Source organism: Diadema antillarum, unplaced genomic scaffold (assembly GCF_040938485.1).
Source record: "Diadema antillarum isolate AM-2024a unplaced genomic scaffold, OU_Dant_1.0 seq00000286_RagTag, whole genome shotgun sequence".
Taxonomy (NCBI): domain Eukaryota; kingdom Metazoa; phylum Echinodermata; class Echinoidea; order Diadematoida; family Diadematidae; genus Diadema; species Diadema antillarum.
In genome coordinates this window covers 981115-1002469 of record NW_027271314.1, presented here as the reverse complement: position 1 = coordinate 1002469, position 21355 = coordinate 981115, and the positions used below count along the sequence as shown (strand labels likewise).

Sequence of the window (21355 nt, the reverse complement as noted above, 5' to 3'; positions counted from 1 at the left end):
GTAGCAGTATCCTTTCAAAAGTTATTAGAGTTGAAAGTCAAGAGTGTGGACAAGGTTTTTCAGAAATGAAAAAGGGATTCTAAAGACACACCTAATCACACTATTCTACCAAAAATGTTCGAGATAAACTGCTAAAAAAACACACTTTCCTGCCCGTTTTATGATACCAAATTTTAGCATAATGTAAAAGAAGACCCGCTCTTTTAGAAAATATGAAAAATTCAAGTTCGGCTAGGTTGACCCATTTCACTTATTTTCACTCCTCACGCAAAATCAGTGTGTGCGACTTTATGTTCGTTTGGAGGTGCACGGTCACAATTGGTCCTTTTTTAGCCATTGTACAGGCAAGCTTACTTATCAACAGGCCTGAAGGTAGTCCTGTAAGTAAGTGTGGCGTAAATTTAGATTTTACTTTTCTTCTTTCTTCTGAGCCTCAAAATGAACAAGGAAAAATCAAGCATACATGAACGACAGATTTGAGGGAAGGATTATTTGAAGCTTTAGGTCTGTTTGAGTCCACTGAGTAGATGTTTGTGGACGAAGCAGAAAGAGGATATGAAGCAGCTCCATGGTAACCACATGTAGAGGGATTATCGGATCAGCATAAAGACTTGGTGCACTTGTTACCTTTGATGGGCTTTGTGGTTGTTTGGAGGATTTTTATCATATTTATACCACACACACACACACACACATATTATATATATATATATTTATATATATATATATATGCATATACATAATATAAGTTATCATAAACTAGCAGTGCACGTTTTCTTTTGCAAGCATTATTTTGTAAGCACTAATTGCCATATAGGGGTAGGTATGCAAACATATCTACTTTCAGTGGTAGAACATGACGTAACTGCGAATAATCTCTTCCGATCGCAGTAATGACTTTCGGATAGACAATCAAAATACAGCTACGTAAAAAGAGAAACCGTTCTAAAGGTGATTGCACTTGTCAATTTCCCGCGTAAAACAAAACACAACACTGCTGATCACCTAACTGGTGAATACGACAATTGTTAAGAAAATCATATGAGTGCTGAAGTGTGGAAAATATAACACAGAGAGTAATTCCCTTTGCATTTAGTAAAGAGGAAAAGACGAAATTATAAGATTGCCAACCATTTGATGCCCTCGGCAGCTATAATACCATAATTCCATCTTGTATTAACGACTTTTCGTCGCGTTAAGTACTAGATGCCTTGTCATACCCGAGGGAGTAATAAACGTCAGAAGGATTGCTGTATTCTTGAGGCATTCTGAAGCATCTTTTTTTTTTCTTTCTTTAGTACAGCTTCTGAAATTATTTCGAAGCATTGGGAAATCAGCGATCGAAAAAGTAACAAATGAGCAAGGCAAATCGAGGTACCTGTTATCATAACATGTGATTAGAATTGTCAATTTTAATCCAAAATGGATTACGTGCCCCCGGCGGGTTTTCTTTTTTTTTTCTGGGATCGCAAAGAGCACATACATGCATGCAAACATAATTATCTACTTTGAGTGGTATGACATGACGTGATAGTAACTGCGAATAGGTTTGAAAATGGTGACACCATTAGCCCTGTAGTACTTACATGTAATATAGCTCTCATCACATCAGCACAGAGAAATATAAAGTTCTCAGCTAACTCTTATAACTTTATTCACTTAGAATTTGCAGAATGTAGGATGTTACACTAGGTTGCTGAAAAAATACAGGTACATGTAACTCCTGAATCATAATTATACTCCCACTAAGTATACGTTTGATGTTGACCCCCCCCCCCCCCATTTCAGTTTCCAAAGGAAAATAGTTGTAATTATTCAGAATTTTGTTTTTGCTTCAGTTTATCGAATGTTATTGGCAAGTCGATCAATGTTCACATAACATATCTGACGCGTTGCAAGTTCTTAAATAACTCTGCTGTTATTGGGAATAAGTGTCAAACATAATAAAGATGAACGATCGAAAATGAGAAACTTATAGAAACAAAGAAAATCATCTTTATTCAAGCATTGACAGTATACTTTGTACTGCTTTTGTTGCGCAGAGTGCGCGCAGACGTCCAGTAATTCACTGCTTTATATTGGATATGAAATTCGTATCTATAGGCAAACGTTCGGTTTTGCAAACGCCCTGTCGGAATTTTGGATGACTTCACAGCCTCGCATACATACAGTGTATGTTTGTGTGTGATGGTGTTTTTTGATGTCTGTCTGCCTGTCTTTATCGGGGGGGGGGGGGGGGCATGAACGGTAACATCAAAGACAGCGAGGCGATAGACAAAAAACAAAACGGTGTCAAATTTCAGAGTAATTGCATGGATGGTAGCCTATTTCTCTGCGGAATTAGCATATAGATACTCATATACAATCTATGATAACATCGGTGAGATCTCGGGGATATCCTTTCTAAATTTATTTCACACGTAATCTTACTTCCAAACAGCTCATAATTCATTGCCATTGGCTATGAAAAACAAATACACAAACATTTCCTCATGAGTCGAAAACCAGAAAGACAGAGAGAGAATGAGAGAGAGAGAGAGGGAGAGAGAGAGAGAGAGAGAGAGAGAGGAGAGAGATAGGGAGGGAAGAGAAAAACATATGGAAATACAAACGAAAGGTTGAAATGGGCAGAATGAACTTCAGAGCACAAACAAAAAGGAGATACCACGGCTTAGACCCCGTTTACAGTGCGAGGCTCGGCCGCGGCTCGGCCGCGGCCGAGTCCAGCTCCGCTTCAGTGTAAACGCGCAAAAGGCCAAATGCGAGGCCAAAATTGGCCTCGCATTTGGCCTCGCTCTGGAGGTGGTCTCGGCCGCGGCCGAGCCGCGGCCGAGCCCGGCCTTTTCTTGGTGTAAACGCAAACTGGGCCGCGCAATTGAGGCCGAGCCTCGCAATTTTGTCTGTTTACACTGCTGGGCTCGGCCGCGCTTTCGATTCAAACCTTTCATTATTTGGTCGTAGTGGCGCTCTGCTTGTAAACTAACGCAATTTGGTATTGTCTGGTTTTCAGACCCTTTGCCAACTGAATTCCGTGGCGACGAAGTCGCCGTTCGGGCAAAGGCCTTTGCCGAAGGAAAAAATCCTTTGCAGGACAAAACCACCTTAAACTATAATAGTTTTCGACGTTGAGGGGGTTAATATCCTGAACAGCGAAAGATACAGGTAGAGGGTTTGGAAGCCAGACTAAAACTGGCCGCGCAATTGGCCGCGCATTTGGCCCAGTTTGCGTTTACACCAAGAAAAGGCCGAGACCACCTCCAGAGCGAGGCCAAATGCGAGGCCAATTTTGGCCTCGCATTTGGCCTTTTGCGCGTTTACACTGAAGCGGGGCTGGACTCGGCCGCGGCCGAGCCGCGGCCGAGCCTCGCACTGTAAACGGGGTCTTAGATACACCCCTCGTAGGTTTAATGTGTTTAAGCCCACTGTACCAAAACGAATCGTTTTAGTGCATTATTTTGGATACTTTGCATTGCGATGCAACCCTTCCCTTATGGCAATTTGTACTTACAAAACAATGTTTGCAAAAGAAAACGTGCACTGCTAGTTTACGATCACCTGCAGTTTATAGGCCCTACGCAAAAGTTCATTGCTGCTTCCATTCATGAGTCTGATGATGTCCGATGGGTAAAATAGAAATAAAAACAATAACAACACGTGAACCAACAAAATTGAATTTGAGTCGCCGAGAAAACGTCCTGAGGTGCTCTGTTCATTTCTGTGTATACTAGAACTCTCACTTACCTCTTATATCATTTGATTTGCCGTCTTACATCATCAACAGAATTAAAGAAACAAGATTCTCTTCTCGTTATCCATGCCTTAAATAATAGTTAACATTTATATCGCATTTCAAGAATGATAATAACATAATATGCGCTTTGTTAAGTAAATCGCCCTTTTTAGATTCTGTTTTGAATTATTGATGCAGATTTTGATTCATCCAGATGGTATGTTAAAATCTTGTAAATCAAATCTGTGAAAATCACAGAATGCTCGCCAGTCAGACAGGGCTGAAGGAGTGACTCGGACGAGTCACAAAACTGTTCTCTCCGTGATTTCAACAAGTAAGTCCAGTCGAACAGATTTAGTTTACACGATATTTCTTTTTTGAAAATTGACACTGAGGATGATGAGCGGAGTTCTTTGGCAATGCTTTCCAAACTGACGGTCCAAAAATAAATGAGAAACAGCACCGGCCTTTGATCACGCGGTATATGCAGCACCGTGCAGTATCCATGGCAAAGTACAATGCTGAATTTCATTGGTGGGCAGACTAGATGTAACAGTTGTGATGAATATTCAGGAGTAGAATCGATCGTGTAAGCAATGAAAAAAAATTGTGATTCGTTTTGCCTTTATATTGAATGCGCTTTATTTAATTTCTGCTTCCTGTTCTTATTGCAGTGCGTAATAACACAACTTTATATCGAGAAGATAAAAGTGGCTTGTTAAAGCCGTTATTTACCATTTCCAGATTCTAAGAAAAAAAAAAGGAGAACCCAGCCTTAGTGCCTCAAAATAGTTGTAAAATGTCAGTTGGGGATAGAAATAACCAATGTACAACTATTAATCAGTATCATAAAAATTAAGTATTGTTGAATATACAAAATGTGAATGATAGTTATAACAACATCGTTTGTATAATAAGATTAAACCGTCTACACTTACGGTTTTTGAGAAAAAACAGTGATATCTGCTTATTATTTTCGGTTTTACTGCGAAATTATTATATGGTGTGATGTTTTTTGATAACAGCTGACCTCCACATAATCTATTATGCATCAATGAGATAACATTTTTAATCACTTCTCCCAAAAGTAAACAGTACCCTTAATGCAATGTCCACGATATACAATAATACGATAATATAATGTTCGAAATTTCCACAAATAGCAAAATAAGGCACAGCGTCTGAATAAATTTGATTTAAAGCGTTATCTTTTGGCTTGATTGTCAAAAAGAATCGCATTTCACAATACTTCTATTTACATGGAAATCTGGCATTTTTCTTTTTGTAACAAAGGATCATCATTGTTAATTGTGTAATTGTGTAATTTTTCAGTTTTCAAGTTTAGATATCATGATAGATGATTATCCCTCATGCTCTTAATGTAAGACTTGATTATACACAGAGCACATAGCAGAAAGTATGTTTTATTTTGATACAGGCTAGGAAAAAAAAACAGACACACAGCGCGCTTAGGACTTCGACATAAAGTGAACTGAATGTGATATATGAATGGAGTTTTCACCCACAGGCGGTCTCACAAACGCGCAAACACCTTTACCCCTAACAAAACGGTCTTCATCCGGTGTGTTGACAAGTTTTGAAACCCCAAAAGGTCGTATGATCCAAATCTCTCTTATATGAAACATTAAAATAGGGAACTATGAGTAGGAGGACTGCATTGTGTTACAGGAGAAGCCGCTCTGATGTAAACAGCACATAACCTGGGGAATATTGATTTTTTTTTTTTAAATGTTCATGCCCTATATAAATGTGGGTCGTGTCAAAATTAAATGATCATATGCAGATACAAGGCATCATTTTATTATTCTTCATAGTTTAACCTATGGCATATACAAATAATGACTATAAAAACTAATGTTAAAGGAAATGAAACCCTTTAAAGAATTGCTGGAACCTCAAAAACATTTCTTTTTCTTGTCTCAAATGCAACTTTCGGTGTCATTCTGTTACAGAGAGGAAATCTTCACACACTCACAAGATGTTAGGGAATTTCGCTACATATTGGTTTCAAGAATAATGCATATTTTCTAGATTTAAAGAGAGGGGCGGGGTAGGGTGGTTTGAGATGGGTGACTTTGCCTGTCCGTTGCACTTTGAAGAGGGAAGTTTATAAACGTCGTAAAGGCATATCAAACTGCAGTTACCGCTTCACAATGGATACTTCGGGATATCAAACAACAAGTAGCCCCAGTCCCAAAGCACCGTCTACATGGGTAAATGATCTCTACTGAATATTCACCGCATGCTCCCGCTTTCGGGCAATGGCTGTATTCTAGCTACAAACTATAAAGGAAGACGATGGTGAATACATTTGCAAAGGAGAACGTTGAGGAGAGGGGGGGGGGGATGGATGTCGGGAAGAACACACAGAAATCATTAAAGCTAAAACGGAACAACATAGCAGAAATACACACTTTTTTTTTCTGAGAATCTAATTTCGCAAACCGTGAGGCAATACGCGCCGGAGAGCGATGCTGTCGGCGTGAGCGTGATGGAAGGTCGGCTGACAGACGAGAACGAGTGGCCCCCTTGAGTTTTGGTGTGAACAAGGCTATGGATTTCAGCCCGATTCGGAAGTCTGTCAGGATTAGCTATCGTTTAGCCGGAGCTACCCGCAAAGCCACCGGGTTGTTGAAGTCAAAATAGCGCGAGACCCCTCTGTCACTTAACTTGTATTCTACTCACGCCGGGGAAAAGTGATAGTTTGAATTAGGTTATCATCGCGCCTGTGGGTTAGCGCCTTCAACAGTAATGGCTAGCAATTGCTCTTCGGCAGTATTATTATGAGCGTATAGCAGTATAACGCAATGCACGGACAAAGATAGAGAAGACCAACGAAACAAACAGGGTTTGAACCCTTACTGTAAAAGGAGTGTGTTTGAGAATATCTTACGGGACACGATGCTACTGTTGATCTTTCCCTGAAAATATTTACAGTTTGTGCTCATCATCTTAATGTACTTTTCTTTCCAGAAATTGTGCTAGTATCTGTGTAGGATGGCGACAAAGTTTACTGACGACTCATCAAGGAGAAGCAGAGCGTTACTCGAAGTCTCTATGGAAATTGAATTAACAGTTGTGGGGTGATATTATAAAGTATAATTCTTTCTCCATCTTCGTTTGAATGAATGCCGTTGAATTCTAATGAAGAAATATTTTCACAGCAGCAACAATACAAGTTCCTTCAAAGAGTATTGTTCAAGTAAAATGACATGGACATTTCCTTTTTAGACCTGATTTATTCCTGAAGCAATGACCAAGCTGAGCGAATGAATACATCTCTGTTTAACGATATCAGAGAATGATTCATGTGATAATACGCAATTATACAATTAAGATAAAGGGAAAAACCTCAATCATTGTCTAGGTTCTCTTAAATATGATATGAAAAGAAATTTAAAAGAGTGTTTCAGACTTTATTAAGCACTGATAGAAATAAAACGGCGTCTTCTGGTATGTCTGGAGACCGACGTTCTTTGAAAAAAAAAAGAACATACAAAAATAACCCTCTCATTCTGGAGCACACAAACATACGATATACAAACTCGATAAAGCTTGAATTTCTTACAAAGTAATGCAGGACATTTTGGTAGTCTGAACTTTGATGGTCACATGAATATTAAAAAAAGGAAGAAAACCTATACCTAGTCAATCATATCTGGCAGTATTCCTCGATGCCTAAAGTGCAATGTCACTCTAGACTGAAAGAGAGAGAGAGAGAAAGTTTGGATGAAATTACTTCATATAAAACTGAGGGTAATGACCCGAACATTGCATGAAAATCTTAAACAACAGGAACTATATAGAAGAATAAGGCAAAAAAAGAGGACTTATTACAGTTACCGGAGCAGACTGACAACCCTACTATCACAATGCACATCATGTGGAAATACATTCAAATCTTATACAGATTGCATATCCTGTCCCCCCACAATAATTTCTAATCTTTTTATAGATCTCTCCTCTACACTGACACCCTCACGTTCTCGCCTTAGTTTTCTGCTTGCGTCATCTCATTATACTTTTGTCCGCGCAAATAATCACATCCCACATCTGTTATAGGCATTGCTAGTAATCCTTCCATTAAGGGTGTGCGTCCCAGTGGCACTTGACACAACGCCTATACCTCAAGCCCAAACCTCTTCCTCAATTCTGCCCGTAAATGAAAAGTAGACGGAGAAGTTGGGATGTAGCGAGCTCCTTCACACATCCTTATGAAGGCATTTGTGCAGACATACCAGTACATATGTTTGTCCATGTATTTCTTCAACTGAAGTATGTTTATTGATTCATGCAAACAAATGACGTGTATTTAAATTTCATTTGGATATGTAAAAGTTACATTGTACTTAATTTGTTTATATGCAACTGTCATATCATTTGCTTTGGCCGGAAATGAAATAAAAATTAAATGAAATGAAATGTTACGCATGAAAACATACGTACATTATTTTGTACGCACATATTGTATTCATATGTATAAATACTAAACGTTTCATACTAGAATTCAGAAAGCCTCTTTGCATTCCTTTCCCCACACACCTGCATTTTTAAATTGTTTTATAGTGAAAGTTTTTCATAAACTTTGTCTATACTGTTGTGTAAATCAGCATAGTAAATTGATATGTTTTATGGATTTGATATTCATTTGATATTCACTACTAAAAATTTTACCGACGGTGAGGCAAACAGTATTAAGTAGTTCTTGCAGCTCAGTAGATTATACAGTTGTTGTTGCTGCGCTCAACTATCATCAGTATGACGCAAAAACGCAAACAGACACACCCAGAAGCACACACACACACACACACACACACACACACACACACACAAAATGACTAGTACAAGTTAGCATAAGCAAGAAGAATATGAAGGTTTGCAGTCTTACGACCTAGTTGGTACAGGAGTTGATTTTGTGGCGAGATTTCAGTCTTTTATCTGAATATTTTTGTTCCATTTTTTTATACCTCTCTATTCTTCCACCCTCCCACCTCCGCAAGCTTTTAGCTCTGACTTCTATATTACACGCTGAATTGCCATATTTGAAATGGGAAATACTCTAAAAATTTGAGCTCCTTTGAAGTCCGCAAAATAAATCGTCCTAGGTGTGTGACAGGTATGACGTACATTTCGCAAACTTTTGAGCTACTAAATCTGTGGAGATTTTCTTTGAATCCGATAAAATAGACGCCGGTGCTCAAAGAATTATGCGCGTAAGCATACATTTTCCTGCACTTACATCTAATGGAAAGATATCTTTGCACAAAATGCTCAAAATGCGTAGGAAAAAAAAATAACCTGATATGAGGCCCATGAAAGAATATTTTGGGCAAAATGTTGGTTAGTTTGGTAGTTTATAGTTTTTTTTAGGTTAGTTCATCTAGTAGTTCACTTTAGTTACCATGGTTACTGGACGGAATAAAATTTGCGTAAAATACTTTAAAGGCACATCACGCTTCATATTGCTCAGCCGTCAATATCAACGCTTAAAGGATTGACCTGAAGTCCAAAAAAAGAAGATATTAGTGCACAAATAAGTTACGAGAAAAGTAAACGCATAAGAATGGAAAATAACATGAAGTTTTGTTTCATTGATCAAGGAAAAATCAGAAATAGAGAAAGACTAAGACGCGGCAGAAACACATAATATAAATGTAAATAAACCTTCAGCTTAACATAATGGAATACCGATATTGAATACATTGTATCAACGACAGGACGCCAACACCTTAAACCTTATCTGTTTTCAAAACAGATTTCTTCTGATGTGTGATTTGTTTTTGTGGCAATAAGTGTATCGCATCGCAAAATAATGCAACAGATGACACCACTACATTCTTGTAATTAATTACCTCTGTGGTGCGTTTGATTGCTCACGATTCCCCATTCTATGCCAGATAAACTATGTTTCTATGACATTATCTATGTGAGAGAAAAAAAAAATTCACGGTGGATGTAGTTCAGTAAACAGCAACAATCAATAACATGGATAACAAATGATTACACCTTTAGATAATTCTATTCGACCGATACCCGTGAAAGAGATATCCCTGACGTGCTTTTTCCTCGCGGTTAGCCGCCAATGGAGAATATGTTATCCCTTTCATCTAAGTAATTTTTAGATGGGCAAATCTACCGAAAACTAATTACATTCAGACGGTGATCCTTAACTTCGGGGATAAGCTCTATGGGGCGCCAAGTGTCGCACGGTCGATTTCGTCACGAAATCGACCAAGCGACACTTGGCGCCCCATAGAGCTTATCCTCGAGGTGCAGATCACCGTCTGAATGTAACACCTGAAATCGTCAGTTAGTTGCACTCACCGTTAGCTAGATTGACAAGCATGTTATAAATCTCCTGGTCGGTCATTTCGGCTAGTGCGTCGGCGGCCGCCTCTCTCCTGGCTAGGTCTGCCTGCAGACTGAAGGCTTGACACGTCCACGCCGCACACACAAGAACCACGAGGAAAGCGACGAGAGCCTGATAAATCGTCTTCATTGTGATTAGGATATGTGTGTGTGTGTGTTTGTGTTGGATGTGTTTTGGGCAGCACCTATGCGTGCTTTACTGTTAAATTTATGCGTGTATGCTTGTGTGTTTATTTGTGAGTCTGTAAATAGGACTGTGGGAATGTCGTGGTGTGTGGACGTGAGTCTGAAAAGAAGCGATCGAAGTGCGTTATGTAAGTTGTCAATGCGGTCATCCGTGAAGGGACACCCCAAAGTTCATTCGCCTGCCGAAGATGTTCTCCCGTTATGCCCCGTGCTTGGCTTTCGTTCACACTACTCCTGTGTGGGACCTGGATTTAGACAAGTCAAAACGGTGAAAAATAAAACAAAAAGGAAATGTAATTATGACAGTAAGCATGATCGTGTTAAGCATCACCATCTCCTTTTAACACTTGACTTGAATTTGAATTCTCTAGCGAAAAAAAATTAAATAAATAAAAATCAAGTAAAACATAATTACATCCCCAGGTTTGCAAAATAACACTGTCCGTCTACCTGGAACATTAACACAGATTGTACACCTGAAAAGCCAACAAGTGTTTGACAAAGATAAACGTCTACCGATTTTATTGATCAACCCAGCCTTTTTCTTTTTGGGGAAGAGGCTCCTATCATAAGTTGTCTGTGCCTAAACTTATTCTGCATTGACCGTCCACTCCCACAAACCAACATTAGCCAACAAAAATAAAAATGAGAAAGTTAGTGAAATCCAAATTCATATATTTATATTCGCCCTCGAGGGAAAAACACCAACGGGGGAGGGGGGGGGGAGGAATGGGAAGGAGTGGAAGGAAAGCCTGTCTTACGGACGTGCACGACAAGGTCTCTTTCGAGAAATCACAAGTCGAAAAGGTATCCGTGGGATAAGTGAGCTATCCGCGCTCTGAGATCAGAGCTGATCATGGGCTGTCATCCACTCGAACGCTTCGACTAATGTCTCCAAATCCGGTGTAGCCCGAGATGTAATCCGGATGCCTTTCGTCCCGACAGCCCGCGACTTTTTTAGCCGATGCGACGGCGTGATAAGCAGGTTGGGGATAGCGTGGGTGGCTATATATGACCCCGAGCAAATTGCCAGTCCCGACGTGACATCGCGAATTAAGCTTCAACTTCAGCCAATTACATCATGTTCCTTGTGCGTACAACACGCGTGCGCGCACACACACGCACACACACAATGAACCGCACACACACTGCAGATAATGCCCGACTACTTACGACGTGTCACATGACATTGCCCACGTCGAAGGAAGAGTGGGCGTAAATGTGTAAAAGAAAGGGACCGGGTGTGGAGGAGGTTAAACGAACGAGAAATTGTTGACGAATGGCATTAGGTCAGGATCCAGTTTTAATTATGCATGATGTAATTTGTGAATTTGTCGTCAAACGGGGTCAGTATTTGAATCACGTTTTTGTAATGCATCCTACTAATGAAGGGTTTGGTGGAGAACGCATTCTTCAGCGGACTGAAGGTCGATATCAAATTCCATTCAGAGTGCTCAATTTGTAGTCCAGCGATAGAAAAGCAGGAACAAGCAAGATAGAGCTATGGAAAAAGATCGGTTTTTGTTCCTTACAATGAGGCTTTGCTGCGTTCCTTATGCATGGCAAAGAAAAAAAAAGCCCAACAATGTCATTCAAGGCATACAGGCCTCACCACTATAAATATCATGCCGATATAAAGGCAAAGATGGCTCAATTTGACTTGGAACGGACTCAAAATCACTTCTATGGAAAAGTGAAAACGGAGGTAAATTTGAGGTGTCCTAATTTCATTTATTCTTACCCTCATCTAATAACTATGTAAGCACATACACACACACACACACACACACACACACACACACACATACAAAACTATGTACGTACTTATTACGTATCGACCTCTATAAAAACAGTCAAATAATTATTGTATGTACATTGTTTTACATTCATTATTGTAGTTGGGGTTTTTTTTTACTTTTTGTATAGACGTTGCACATTGCATCCGTCTTCATAACTTTTTGTAATAAAACTGAATGTATCCTACCACACCCTTTAGCTATACGGGTCAAAATATGAATAGTCATACAACACGCTAATCTAATGGGAATCTACCTTTAATCTTACATTTTGTCTGATGTGACGATGTTTACCTCGTTCTCATTTCGCATTCTTCTATTGTTAGTCGTCTCATGGGGTCCCGGGTTGGCGCGGATGTATCTGCAATGATCTGAGTGACATTGTATCCCTATATTGCATTTATCGGGTGTGTACACAGTCCTGACATGCTTCAACGTTTCAATTATTTAGATGCAAAAACACTCTTACATGACACTGTAAACTCAGTATGCATCAGCACAACATGTGCACCGTATATCATTTCGTTGCTTTCAGACATCACTGCGTCAGGGGTTAACGTTTGAGTGTTGGTTGTTTTGTTTTTCCTCTTTCTTATTCAATATTAAAGGCCTACGTCGTATCACAGAAATGAAGAGAGAACTGTAAATAAACAGAATGAATGCGTTGTCCTGGTATATCTCAAACCTTGTCTCGTAGTTTATGGTTCTTCAAGAAATTGCGACTCATTGCAAGATCAGCCATAATATGGCGCACAACGCGTGAATCTAGGCCTTTTTAATATACTTGAATACTTACCGTTGCGCGCCAATATTACAAAGCGAGTGAGCAAAATTTTGAAGTTGCACGTTTAGAACAATCAAAGAAATGTACCGATAGAGGTAAAAGGACGTTAAGAAGACGTGTGAGACGGAAAATGGAAGTAAATGTGGCACCATATCCCCCCCCCGTCAAAAACAAAACAAAACAAAACAAAACAAAACAAGCAAAAATATGAGAGTATAGAGCGATAAAAACGCTCAACCCCGATGGTCTAATGACATCAGCAGACCAGGAGATGAAATGACATCAAATTATTCATAACAGAAATAAAGAAAAGATTTGTATGATTGAAACAATTTATATTCAACTTATATCCAAGTGTTAATTTTGTATAATCAAATATTTGCTCACAGAAGAGGTGTGTCAATTCATTTGACCCCCCCCCCCCTTTCGTTAGAAGCTCGTCTGTCATTTTCAAACGTTTAAATCTCTTTGCAATGTGATATTATGATTGCCAATTTCTTCAAACCTTTGTGTATTTCTGTATAATTCTTTTCCTCAATTCTCATTTTGATTTCTTGTGTTAATTGTATATACTTTTTATGTTACACTTCGCACACTTTGTGACTTTTTTGACTTTTTTTTTGCGTTCGTTTGTAATTATTATGGCTTTTTTTGTATTTCTCTTCATTGTATGATTTCTATGTTTTTGTTATCATTTCACGGCCTTGCTGAAAAACAGCTTTTAGCTGATAGCAAGCTTTTTACCGTGGTAAAATAAATAAACTCAAACTCAAACTCAAAGTCACTAGGCTGAGGGTGAAAGAATTTGAGGAGCAAAAGTGATGAACAGGGAGATGAGGATCACATGGAAGACTGATAGCAAGAGAAGAAGAGATGAGGGTGACAGGAAACAAAGTTAGGGAAGGGGGTGGAAAGAGAAAAGGACAGAATAAAACATTGGAGCCGTAAAGGAAAGAAAAAATATGATGCAAGTAAAAGGGAGAGGGGTGGGGAAGATGGTAGTGGGGGGGGGGGTAGAGAGATAAGGATGCAGATTGTCATTTTGCTTTTGAAGACGGAATACGGACGAGATGGTTATGAAGTCGAGGCGAGCGAGCCCCGTCAGGGATTCTACACGTTGGGAGCGGCGACTAAATGATCCGTGAAGCATGGGCTCCCCACCAAACTCAATAAAGCGGATAATGTCCGCGAGGAACCGTATGGCCAATTACCGCGCGCGGATACCCTCTGGAATGCGCGGGAAAAATCGTTATTTTCTTTAACACCACTCGATGCCTCGATCAACCCCGGCTCTGACCGACGCTGGCTCATCAAGATTTCAGAGATCCTTAAAGGCATACATAATCTAGGAAATAATGCAGAAATTATGACAAAAGAACGCGTGAGGAAACTGTCGACGCAGAGTACGAATATCAAGAGATTAGGACCTATACTCTGACATGGAAAAAGACTGTCAAATAGTAAAGTTGTGATAAGAATTAAAATGGGTACTCTTGAGTGACTACTCAAACGACATCTCTCGTATTTTGAAGTCGAATATCACCTGCTAAATTCAGAGGAACAAGCAAAGCGGAACAAAATGAGAATTCGGAATTCTCATTATCAAACAAAAGATAGAAAACAAAATGCGGATCCTCTAAACATTTGAGTGTTTATCTTGCAAGATACTAATCTCGTGTAATACAAGGCACCATCTCCTTTTTCTGGAAAATAGTCTTAGCTGCCTTCGTATAATATGCTCATCCTATTAATGTACAATGTAGGTGTTTCAGCCTTCACATGCACCATTAGACAAAGTCGATGAGAAACAGTGTTAAAGCTCGTACATTGCGTATAAAGGTGCAATATTAACACTTTTGCCACCTTGGCTAAAAGTGTTCATTATGCTTGAATATGAAAGTGAAATATAGACCTATTGGTCAGAAAGTAAGATTTAATATATGGATATGCCGTAACGGAAAATATCGGTCAATTTGAAAATGAAAAAGGAAAAGTATCATGTGAGTCTGTTAAGCATGAATAAGAAGCTCTATAAACTGAAGCGGTGACACATTACAGACAGTGACAGACTTGTATTAGTCTATATGCGTTTGAACGTGCAAAGTCTAGAGCATAAACTATTGCTTTCCTTCTGTACTTGGATTGCCTAGAGCCTCAACATTAGTTTCTAATGTTCTCTCTTTCTGTGTGTGTGTGTCTCTCTCTCTCTCTCTCCGTCCCTCTTTGCAGAGTAGGTCAGAAGATTATGGTACGATGATTAAAAAAGGAGTGGGTTGGGTATAATAGAAAACTTTAACATGCCTCTGGTGTGCTTTGATCTAGATTTGGTACATTGCTTGACCTGGATTTACAGATCTCTCGGAAGAGAAAACCTTTATTTACACGTATGTATCGGCAGTTACATGATATAGTCTGCTAACATTTACTGTATGGCAATGAAGACATCTGAGTCTCATCATCTATCTTCCCATCCTCTCCCCTTTTCTTCCAACAGATCTTAGGTTCTATTTAGGTCTTCAGGACTTAATAACATGCTTGAAATCAAACGATATTGTCTCCCCATCTTCCTGCTTGTCGTAATTTCAATGTTGCAATAGGATTTTGCAATAGGTTATGCCTTGATAACAGTTACAGATTCCGGCAAAATTGATTTATTCCCCTACCAGATATGTCTATCTACGTTTGATGTGAACTCTTCATGCAGGAAAGAGAAAAGAGACGCTATAAACATGATGAAAGTTAGTTCGTGTCATTGGTCTTTGTAACCAGGGCGATCTTATCGATAGACGTGGGTGGAAAGGGTATCATAAAATGATTTGGAGAGAAATTGTTATCTTGCTTGAATTTTCAATGTGTCAAAAAATCAGTCATGAAAATAATCGTATTGTTTATCGTGTTTTGTTTGTTTGTTTATTGTTGTTTTGTAGAGTCCTGTCACTACTCTACATTAGCTTACATTTGCATTTCGGAGGGATTATTAAAGGAAACCCCCGGATGATTTTTAGGCTTTTGCTTTTGAACACCCATAAATTGGTTATACTGGATACAGAGTTACAGAATTCAGAGTGGTTAGGATAGTGAATAAACATGTTTTAAAAATTCATATCAAATACCGATGAACGAGGATAATGACATAGTAGCTTTACATAACACTTACAATAGAATGCATGATTTTGTGCTCATGGAGGCAGAACAAAAGAAGAAAGCATGCATCGATATATTCTACCAAGGTGGACTTGTTAAGCACGTGGTATTGTAATGGAATGACTTTGCTACATTACTGGAATATGTGAGCCTCCCGTGTCATCATGCTTGTTGAGCGTTATATGTTTTGGTGGTATTTTTTCAGATTATTAAATTTGTCTACTCAAAGACCACAATAACTTTCACAAATCTATATACATGGGACTATCAATTTATAAACTACATAACGTAAAATTATATAAACTGTCTAGAACGTCCCTTTAATGAATGGGCTGTTTCCTGCAGTATTTGCCGCCACATATCCATCACGTACGTTAACACGTCTGACTCCCACGTTGCTAACTGCTTTAGGTGCATTCAGTTTTATTGTCTATCTTTTTTTTAATCTACGACGCCATCTTGGACAGCGGTGGCACACTGCAATGACATTGAACGATACATCATCCTGTCAGAACTGAGTCAAACACCGTAGGCTTAGAACCGTTTCTGCAAATGTCGACAGGAAATTACAGACCAATCAGAAGTTTGCAGTCGTTGAATACCACTTTCATCCTAGATCAAATCCATTTAACTTCCACTTTCTCTACAAATCAATTACTCCATCCATAGCGTCCTTTATCCAAACTTCATGTTTGTTTTTCTTTATTAGCTTTTTTAAAAAAATCCGTATTATTATTTGCAGTAAGCTTTGGGGGAATAGAAATTATGTGTTTCCATTTATACTCGAATGTATTTTTTTTTTTGGGGGGGGGGGATAAAATAAGCCTTTCACCGTATGCAGATTGACTGAATTTAGGCTGGAACTAAGTTAAGTTATGTTAATAACAAGGTCTAAAGTGAATGAATATTTCACTTTTACACTAAGAGAAACACTGCTAGGTGCTTAAAGGGGGTGTACAGTTCTGGTCGAGGTGAGGATTTAGCTTTTAACGTTTTGCGCGATATTCAGAAACCACCCTATGGGATGTCAAAGAGCATGCAATTCTAAACGGTATCAAAAGTTTATTTGATGAAAATCGGTTTTGAAATGGCTGAGATATCCAAAAACAAGGTGAAACAAAGAGATCCTAATAAAGTTGTGGCCTGTCGCCTTTTATTATTATCACTTTTTTGGATATCTCAGCCATTTCAAAACCAATTTTCATCAAATAAACGTTGAATCCGTCTTAAAATTACATGCTCTTTCATATATTTCATAAGAGGTTTCTCATTATCTCACTTAGGAATGTTCAAAACATGAATCCCCACCTCAACCAGTACTGTACAGGCCCTTTAACAGTCCATCTTGGGAGCCGGAAGCAGAATGTCGCTATGCCCATTGTGCCCATGTCCTGAATTTTCGTAAACTTGCAATTGTTTGCAAAAGTATTTAAGACAAGTGCTCAGAACAAGTACTGTCTATAGTATGCTTTGTATCATCAGTACCATTATCAAAGATAAAATGATCCAATGGTATGCCCTACGTAGATCGATTTAGAATAAACTAGTTAAATTATATTATTGGTATATTGGTGTTGTTATTTGGGTAATTTTTTTCTTCGAATGATCCACGTTCCACAAGCGTTGCTTTTTACTTGAACACTCTTTTCCCCATATTTGCCATATTTCCTTTTTTTTTTCTTTTTTTCTGGGGGGGGGGGGGGGGGCATGGGGGTGGTGGTTACAATGGCAAAGTGTGTATTATTCTTTTTGTTCGCTTTAATATCACATCATATTCAATGACTTGTCCTTCCAAATCGTTCAAAAGGTGAATTGATAAATACATCACCTTGCATAATGTATTTTCTTTAACTGATGAAAAAATAAATAATTGAATTGATTTGAATTAAAGTGAAATCTTTGAAGGCTTCCGTGGCGGTAGAACGATGGGTGGTAGAAGGCGTAACGGTGCACCTCATATTTTTTCTCGGGTATGTATGTGACCCTTGTATGTGGCCCTTGGGTATGTATTTGGCCCCTTCCTGGGTTACATACATACCTAAGAAAGAATACGTGGTGCACCGTTAAGCATTGAACTGCAGTTGTATGCTTCATATCCTATAAGCTTCTGAGGGGTGCGTTGGGACTGGAAAGGGCAACTGCTTTTGTAAGGCTCTGGCCCTCTTGTATTTTTGCCATGCTATGCCATGTCAATTCTTTGCGCAACGAATGTGTGTCTGCGTGCTTTCACCGATAAGCCACGAAAACATTAAGTTTCATGAACTGCAGTAATTTTATGAAATCCAGTATTGCAAAGACCCCCCCCCCCCAAAAAAAAAAAAAAAAAAAAAAGAAAAGAAAAGAAAGGGAACAAAACTTGAACAGACCATATCAAATCTATCTCAGTGAGAGCAAAAACAAAACCAAACACAGAAGAGCAAGAAAGCCCGACAGAACTTGTCCAGCAGCAACCCGCCCGCTGGGAGAATTATCGGCCCGTCGGCTCATTGCTCGCCGCAAAATCCACCAAAACAGGTCGTCCTTAGGCACTGGCTTTCCCGGGTGACTGAGGTGGCGCCCGCCGTTTCTGGAAAGTGATCCCCCGGGGGATTTCCCCTCCAACAGCTCCTGGTGCTGCCTCTCATTCGGATATGCCACTCTCGACACTTCGGGAGAAAAAAAAATCTATTCCATGCCTTACTCGATCCTAGCAGACTGTAATCTGATATATAGACAGGGAGCAGGCTTAGCTAGACGTGTGCTGCATACTCGGCATCATGGTATGTAAAGCGCTCCCTTTGCCATGTTTGGCAAAATTATCATTATTTTGCATAGTTCATGAATCCACATGGTTTCTGAAATACGAGAACAGAACTTAGATAGGCGACAGGCAACATGATATAAACATCTACATTTGTATACCCCCACTCCACCCTTACTATAGTCTAAAAGTATTTAAAGATCAATCGTTGGTGATATCGAGAACATCCTGATAATTATCAAAAGGTATACGTTTAGACAAAAACACAAGAAACCCAGTTTAATGAAAGAACTAATGCACGTGTGAAATCGACACCCTTTATATCATGACGAATAAGAGACGAACATCAGCATTCACCAAATAATCATGAAATGTCAAGTGCAGGGGGGAAAAGGATAAGAAAAGGGTCACTTCACGGCAGACCTGTCCACGTGATTTCTCAAGGGTAACCTCATGTCAATATTGGACTTTCCCAAGTCTGGAAATACGATACGCCATGTCTTTGGATCCTGTCACCGTGAAAGTCTGTTTCACCCATCGCTTCTTATTATTCTAAACTAAATTTTTGGCCACTTGTGGCAAAGAACAAGAAAGAAAGATCTTGACTTGAAGATCCAGTTTTTGGATTACACGTCTTTATTTCAAATTTTCTTGCAAAGTTACCTTAGTTTTATTTTATTTCATTGATTACTGTTATGATTGGAAAATTGGATATTCTTTCAAATTCTAATGTGCAATCTTTTGCTGATCTGGTAAATTTTTCTCTTTTTAATGGAAAGGCATCAATCTTAGGGGTTCGTTGCACATAAAACTATCTCTATTTTACTGAAAATGAAATAAAATGAAAACACAGATGCAGTTATTTTCATCTAGAAAAAAAAAACGCTTCTCCTTCAATATCTCAACGATGCAAGTCAGTTAACTTGATCGTTCATGTCTTGTTGTTTTGCCCACATTATGACACTTTCTGATATACTAAAATGACGTGTTTTACGGCGTGTTTTACTAACATTTGTATAACACGTATAATATCAAAACATGGATTCAGACCTTGATCCGATGGGAAAATGAGTGATTCACATTAACTTTGGTCTAAGGAACGATCACGATGTTAAAATTGAGCATACATGTAGATCATGCCGCCCACTATAAGACAATGATTCATATTCCACGCAAGACACTAACAGTCATGATCTTGCAAACTGCATTCCATCATTCATTTTGATGACTCGTATTTTGAGCTATATAAAGTTCATATCGTCACCAGAGATTCAATAAGTCTTTTGCCAATTATGTTTGCTAATCCATCTTGTCATCTGAGAATTGTTGTTTTTTCCTCTCTTTCTCTCCTGTATTCTTTTCAATGTATTCGTTGAGAAAAAAAAACAACAACATCTAATGCTGATATTGAGTCTACCACTTTGGCGACGTGTCGAGCTTCGGATTAAAAAGCGAGATATTGTCTGTTAAGAGACTTTTTTGATTTCAAGCTAGAATTCATAAGATGGAGATATTGCATGGGGTGATTTCTGTCATGATGTGGGACTATATTGCTGTGGGCAATATAGAAGTATAGCAGGGAGGAGAATTAAAAGAGGAAAAAAACACATTTTTATCAGTTCATAAGTAGAATTCCCAAAGCGTCAGGCCATGATGGACCATGCATTTGATTGGATTAGACATCTCAGATTTTTACTTAACTGCAGCAGAGAAAAAAGGTTGTAACGAAAATATTGGTTATTTTCATATGTTAACCGACTCCTTTGAAGATTATGGAAACTAAAACAAGATGATTTCGAAGAGTCTTTTTTACTATGATGGTTGTCTATTTACTGGAATTATGATCATTATGAATAACATTTGACGAACCCCTTTTACGGCTCCTCCTTTGTAACTCTTGGGGAAATAATTATAGAAAACGGTGTCTGTGTTTCAGCGAGATTTCACAACTTTGAAGTGTTTAGCTATTAATTAGGCCAGATACAGCTAATAACGCATGAGAAATATTGTACCATCTGAACGCCTCTTCAAAACTCCCCATAATGACTACACGGCAATACATCTCATTACTACTACTACCTGACTGCTACCACTAATGTACTACATACTGCCACTAATGTACTACTACTACTTCTACTACTACTACTACCACTAATGTACTACTACTACTACTACTACTACTACTACTACTATTACTACTACTACTACTACCACTAATGTATTACTACTACTACTACTACAACAACTACTACTACTACTACTACTACTACTACTACTACCACTAATGTACTACTACTACTACTACTACCTTTGTATTCCCATTCTCTATTGGTGACAAACGGTGTGTATCCCTGGAAAGAACGAAATACATTTTGTAAGACTACATTAGGACATTCCGCTACATTTGACGTCTCGACGAAATGAACTTCCTATTTTAAGGAGAGAGAAATTCGGCGCAGGCTGGTCTTGTGCCTTTGTTTTTGCAAGGCTGGAGCGGTTCATGCATGGGTGGCTCTCGCATCAGTTTTCGTCTGTATCGCGATTCTTGATCGATCATGGCGAGCAGGTGATCCTCAAAGGAGCGG

At 38.9% G+C, this 21355-nt stretch overlaps 1 protein-coding gene across 1 annotated transcript in view; it reads right to left on the bottom strand.

Moving 5' to 3' along the window:
* The window catches only part of LOC139730021 (uncharacterized), a 74291-nt gene that overhangs the window by 4190 nt on the left and 48746 nt on the right, over nucleotides 1–21355 (bottom strand). Inside the window, exon 2 of the mRNA XM_071640938.1 lies at nucleotides 10076–10551. Coding sequence (XP_071497039.1) covers nucleotides 10076–10250 — 175 coding nt within the window. The 5' untranslated portion in view covers nucleotides 10251–10551. The remainder of the gene's footprint in view (nucleotides 1–10075; nucleotides 10552–21355) is intronic.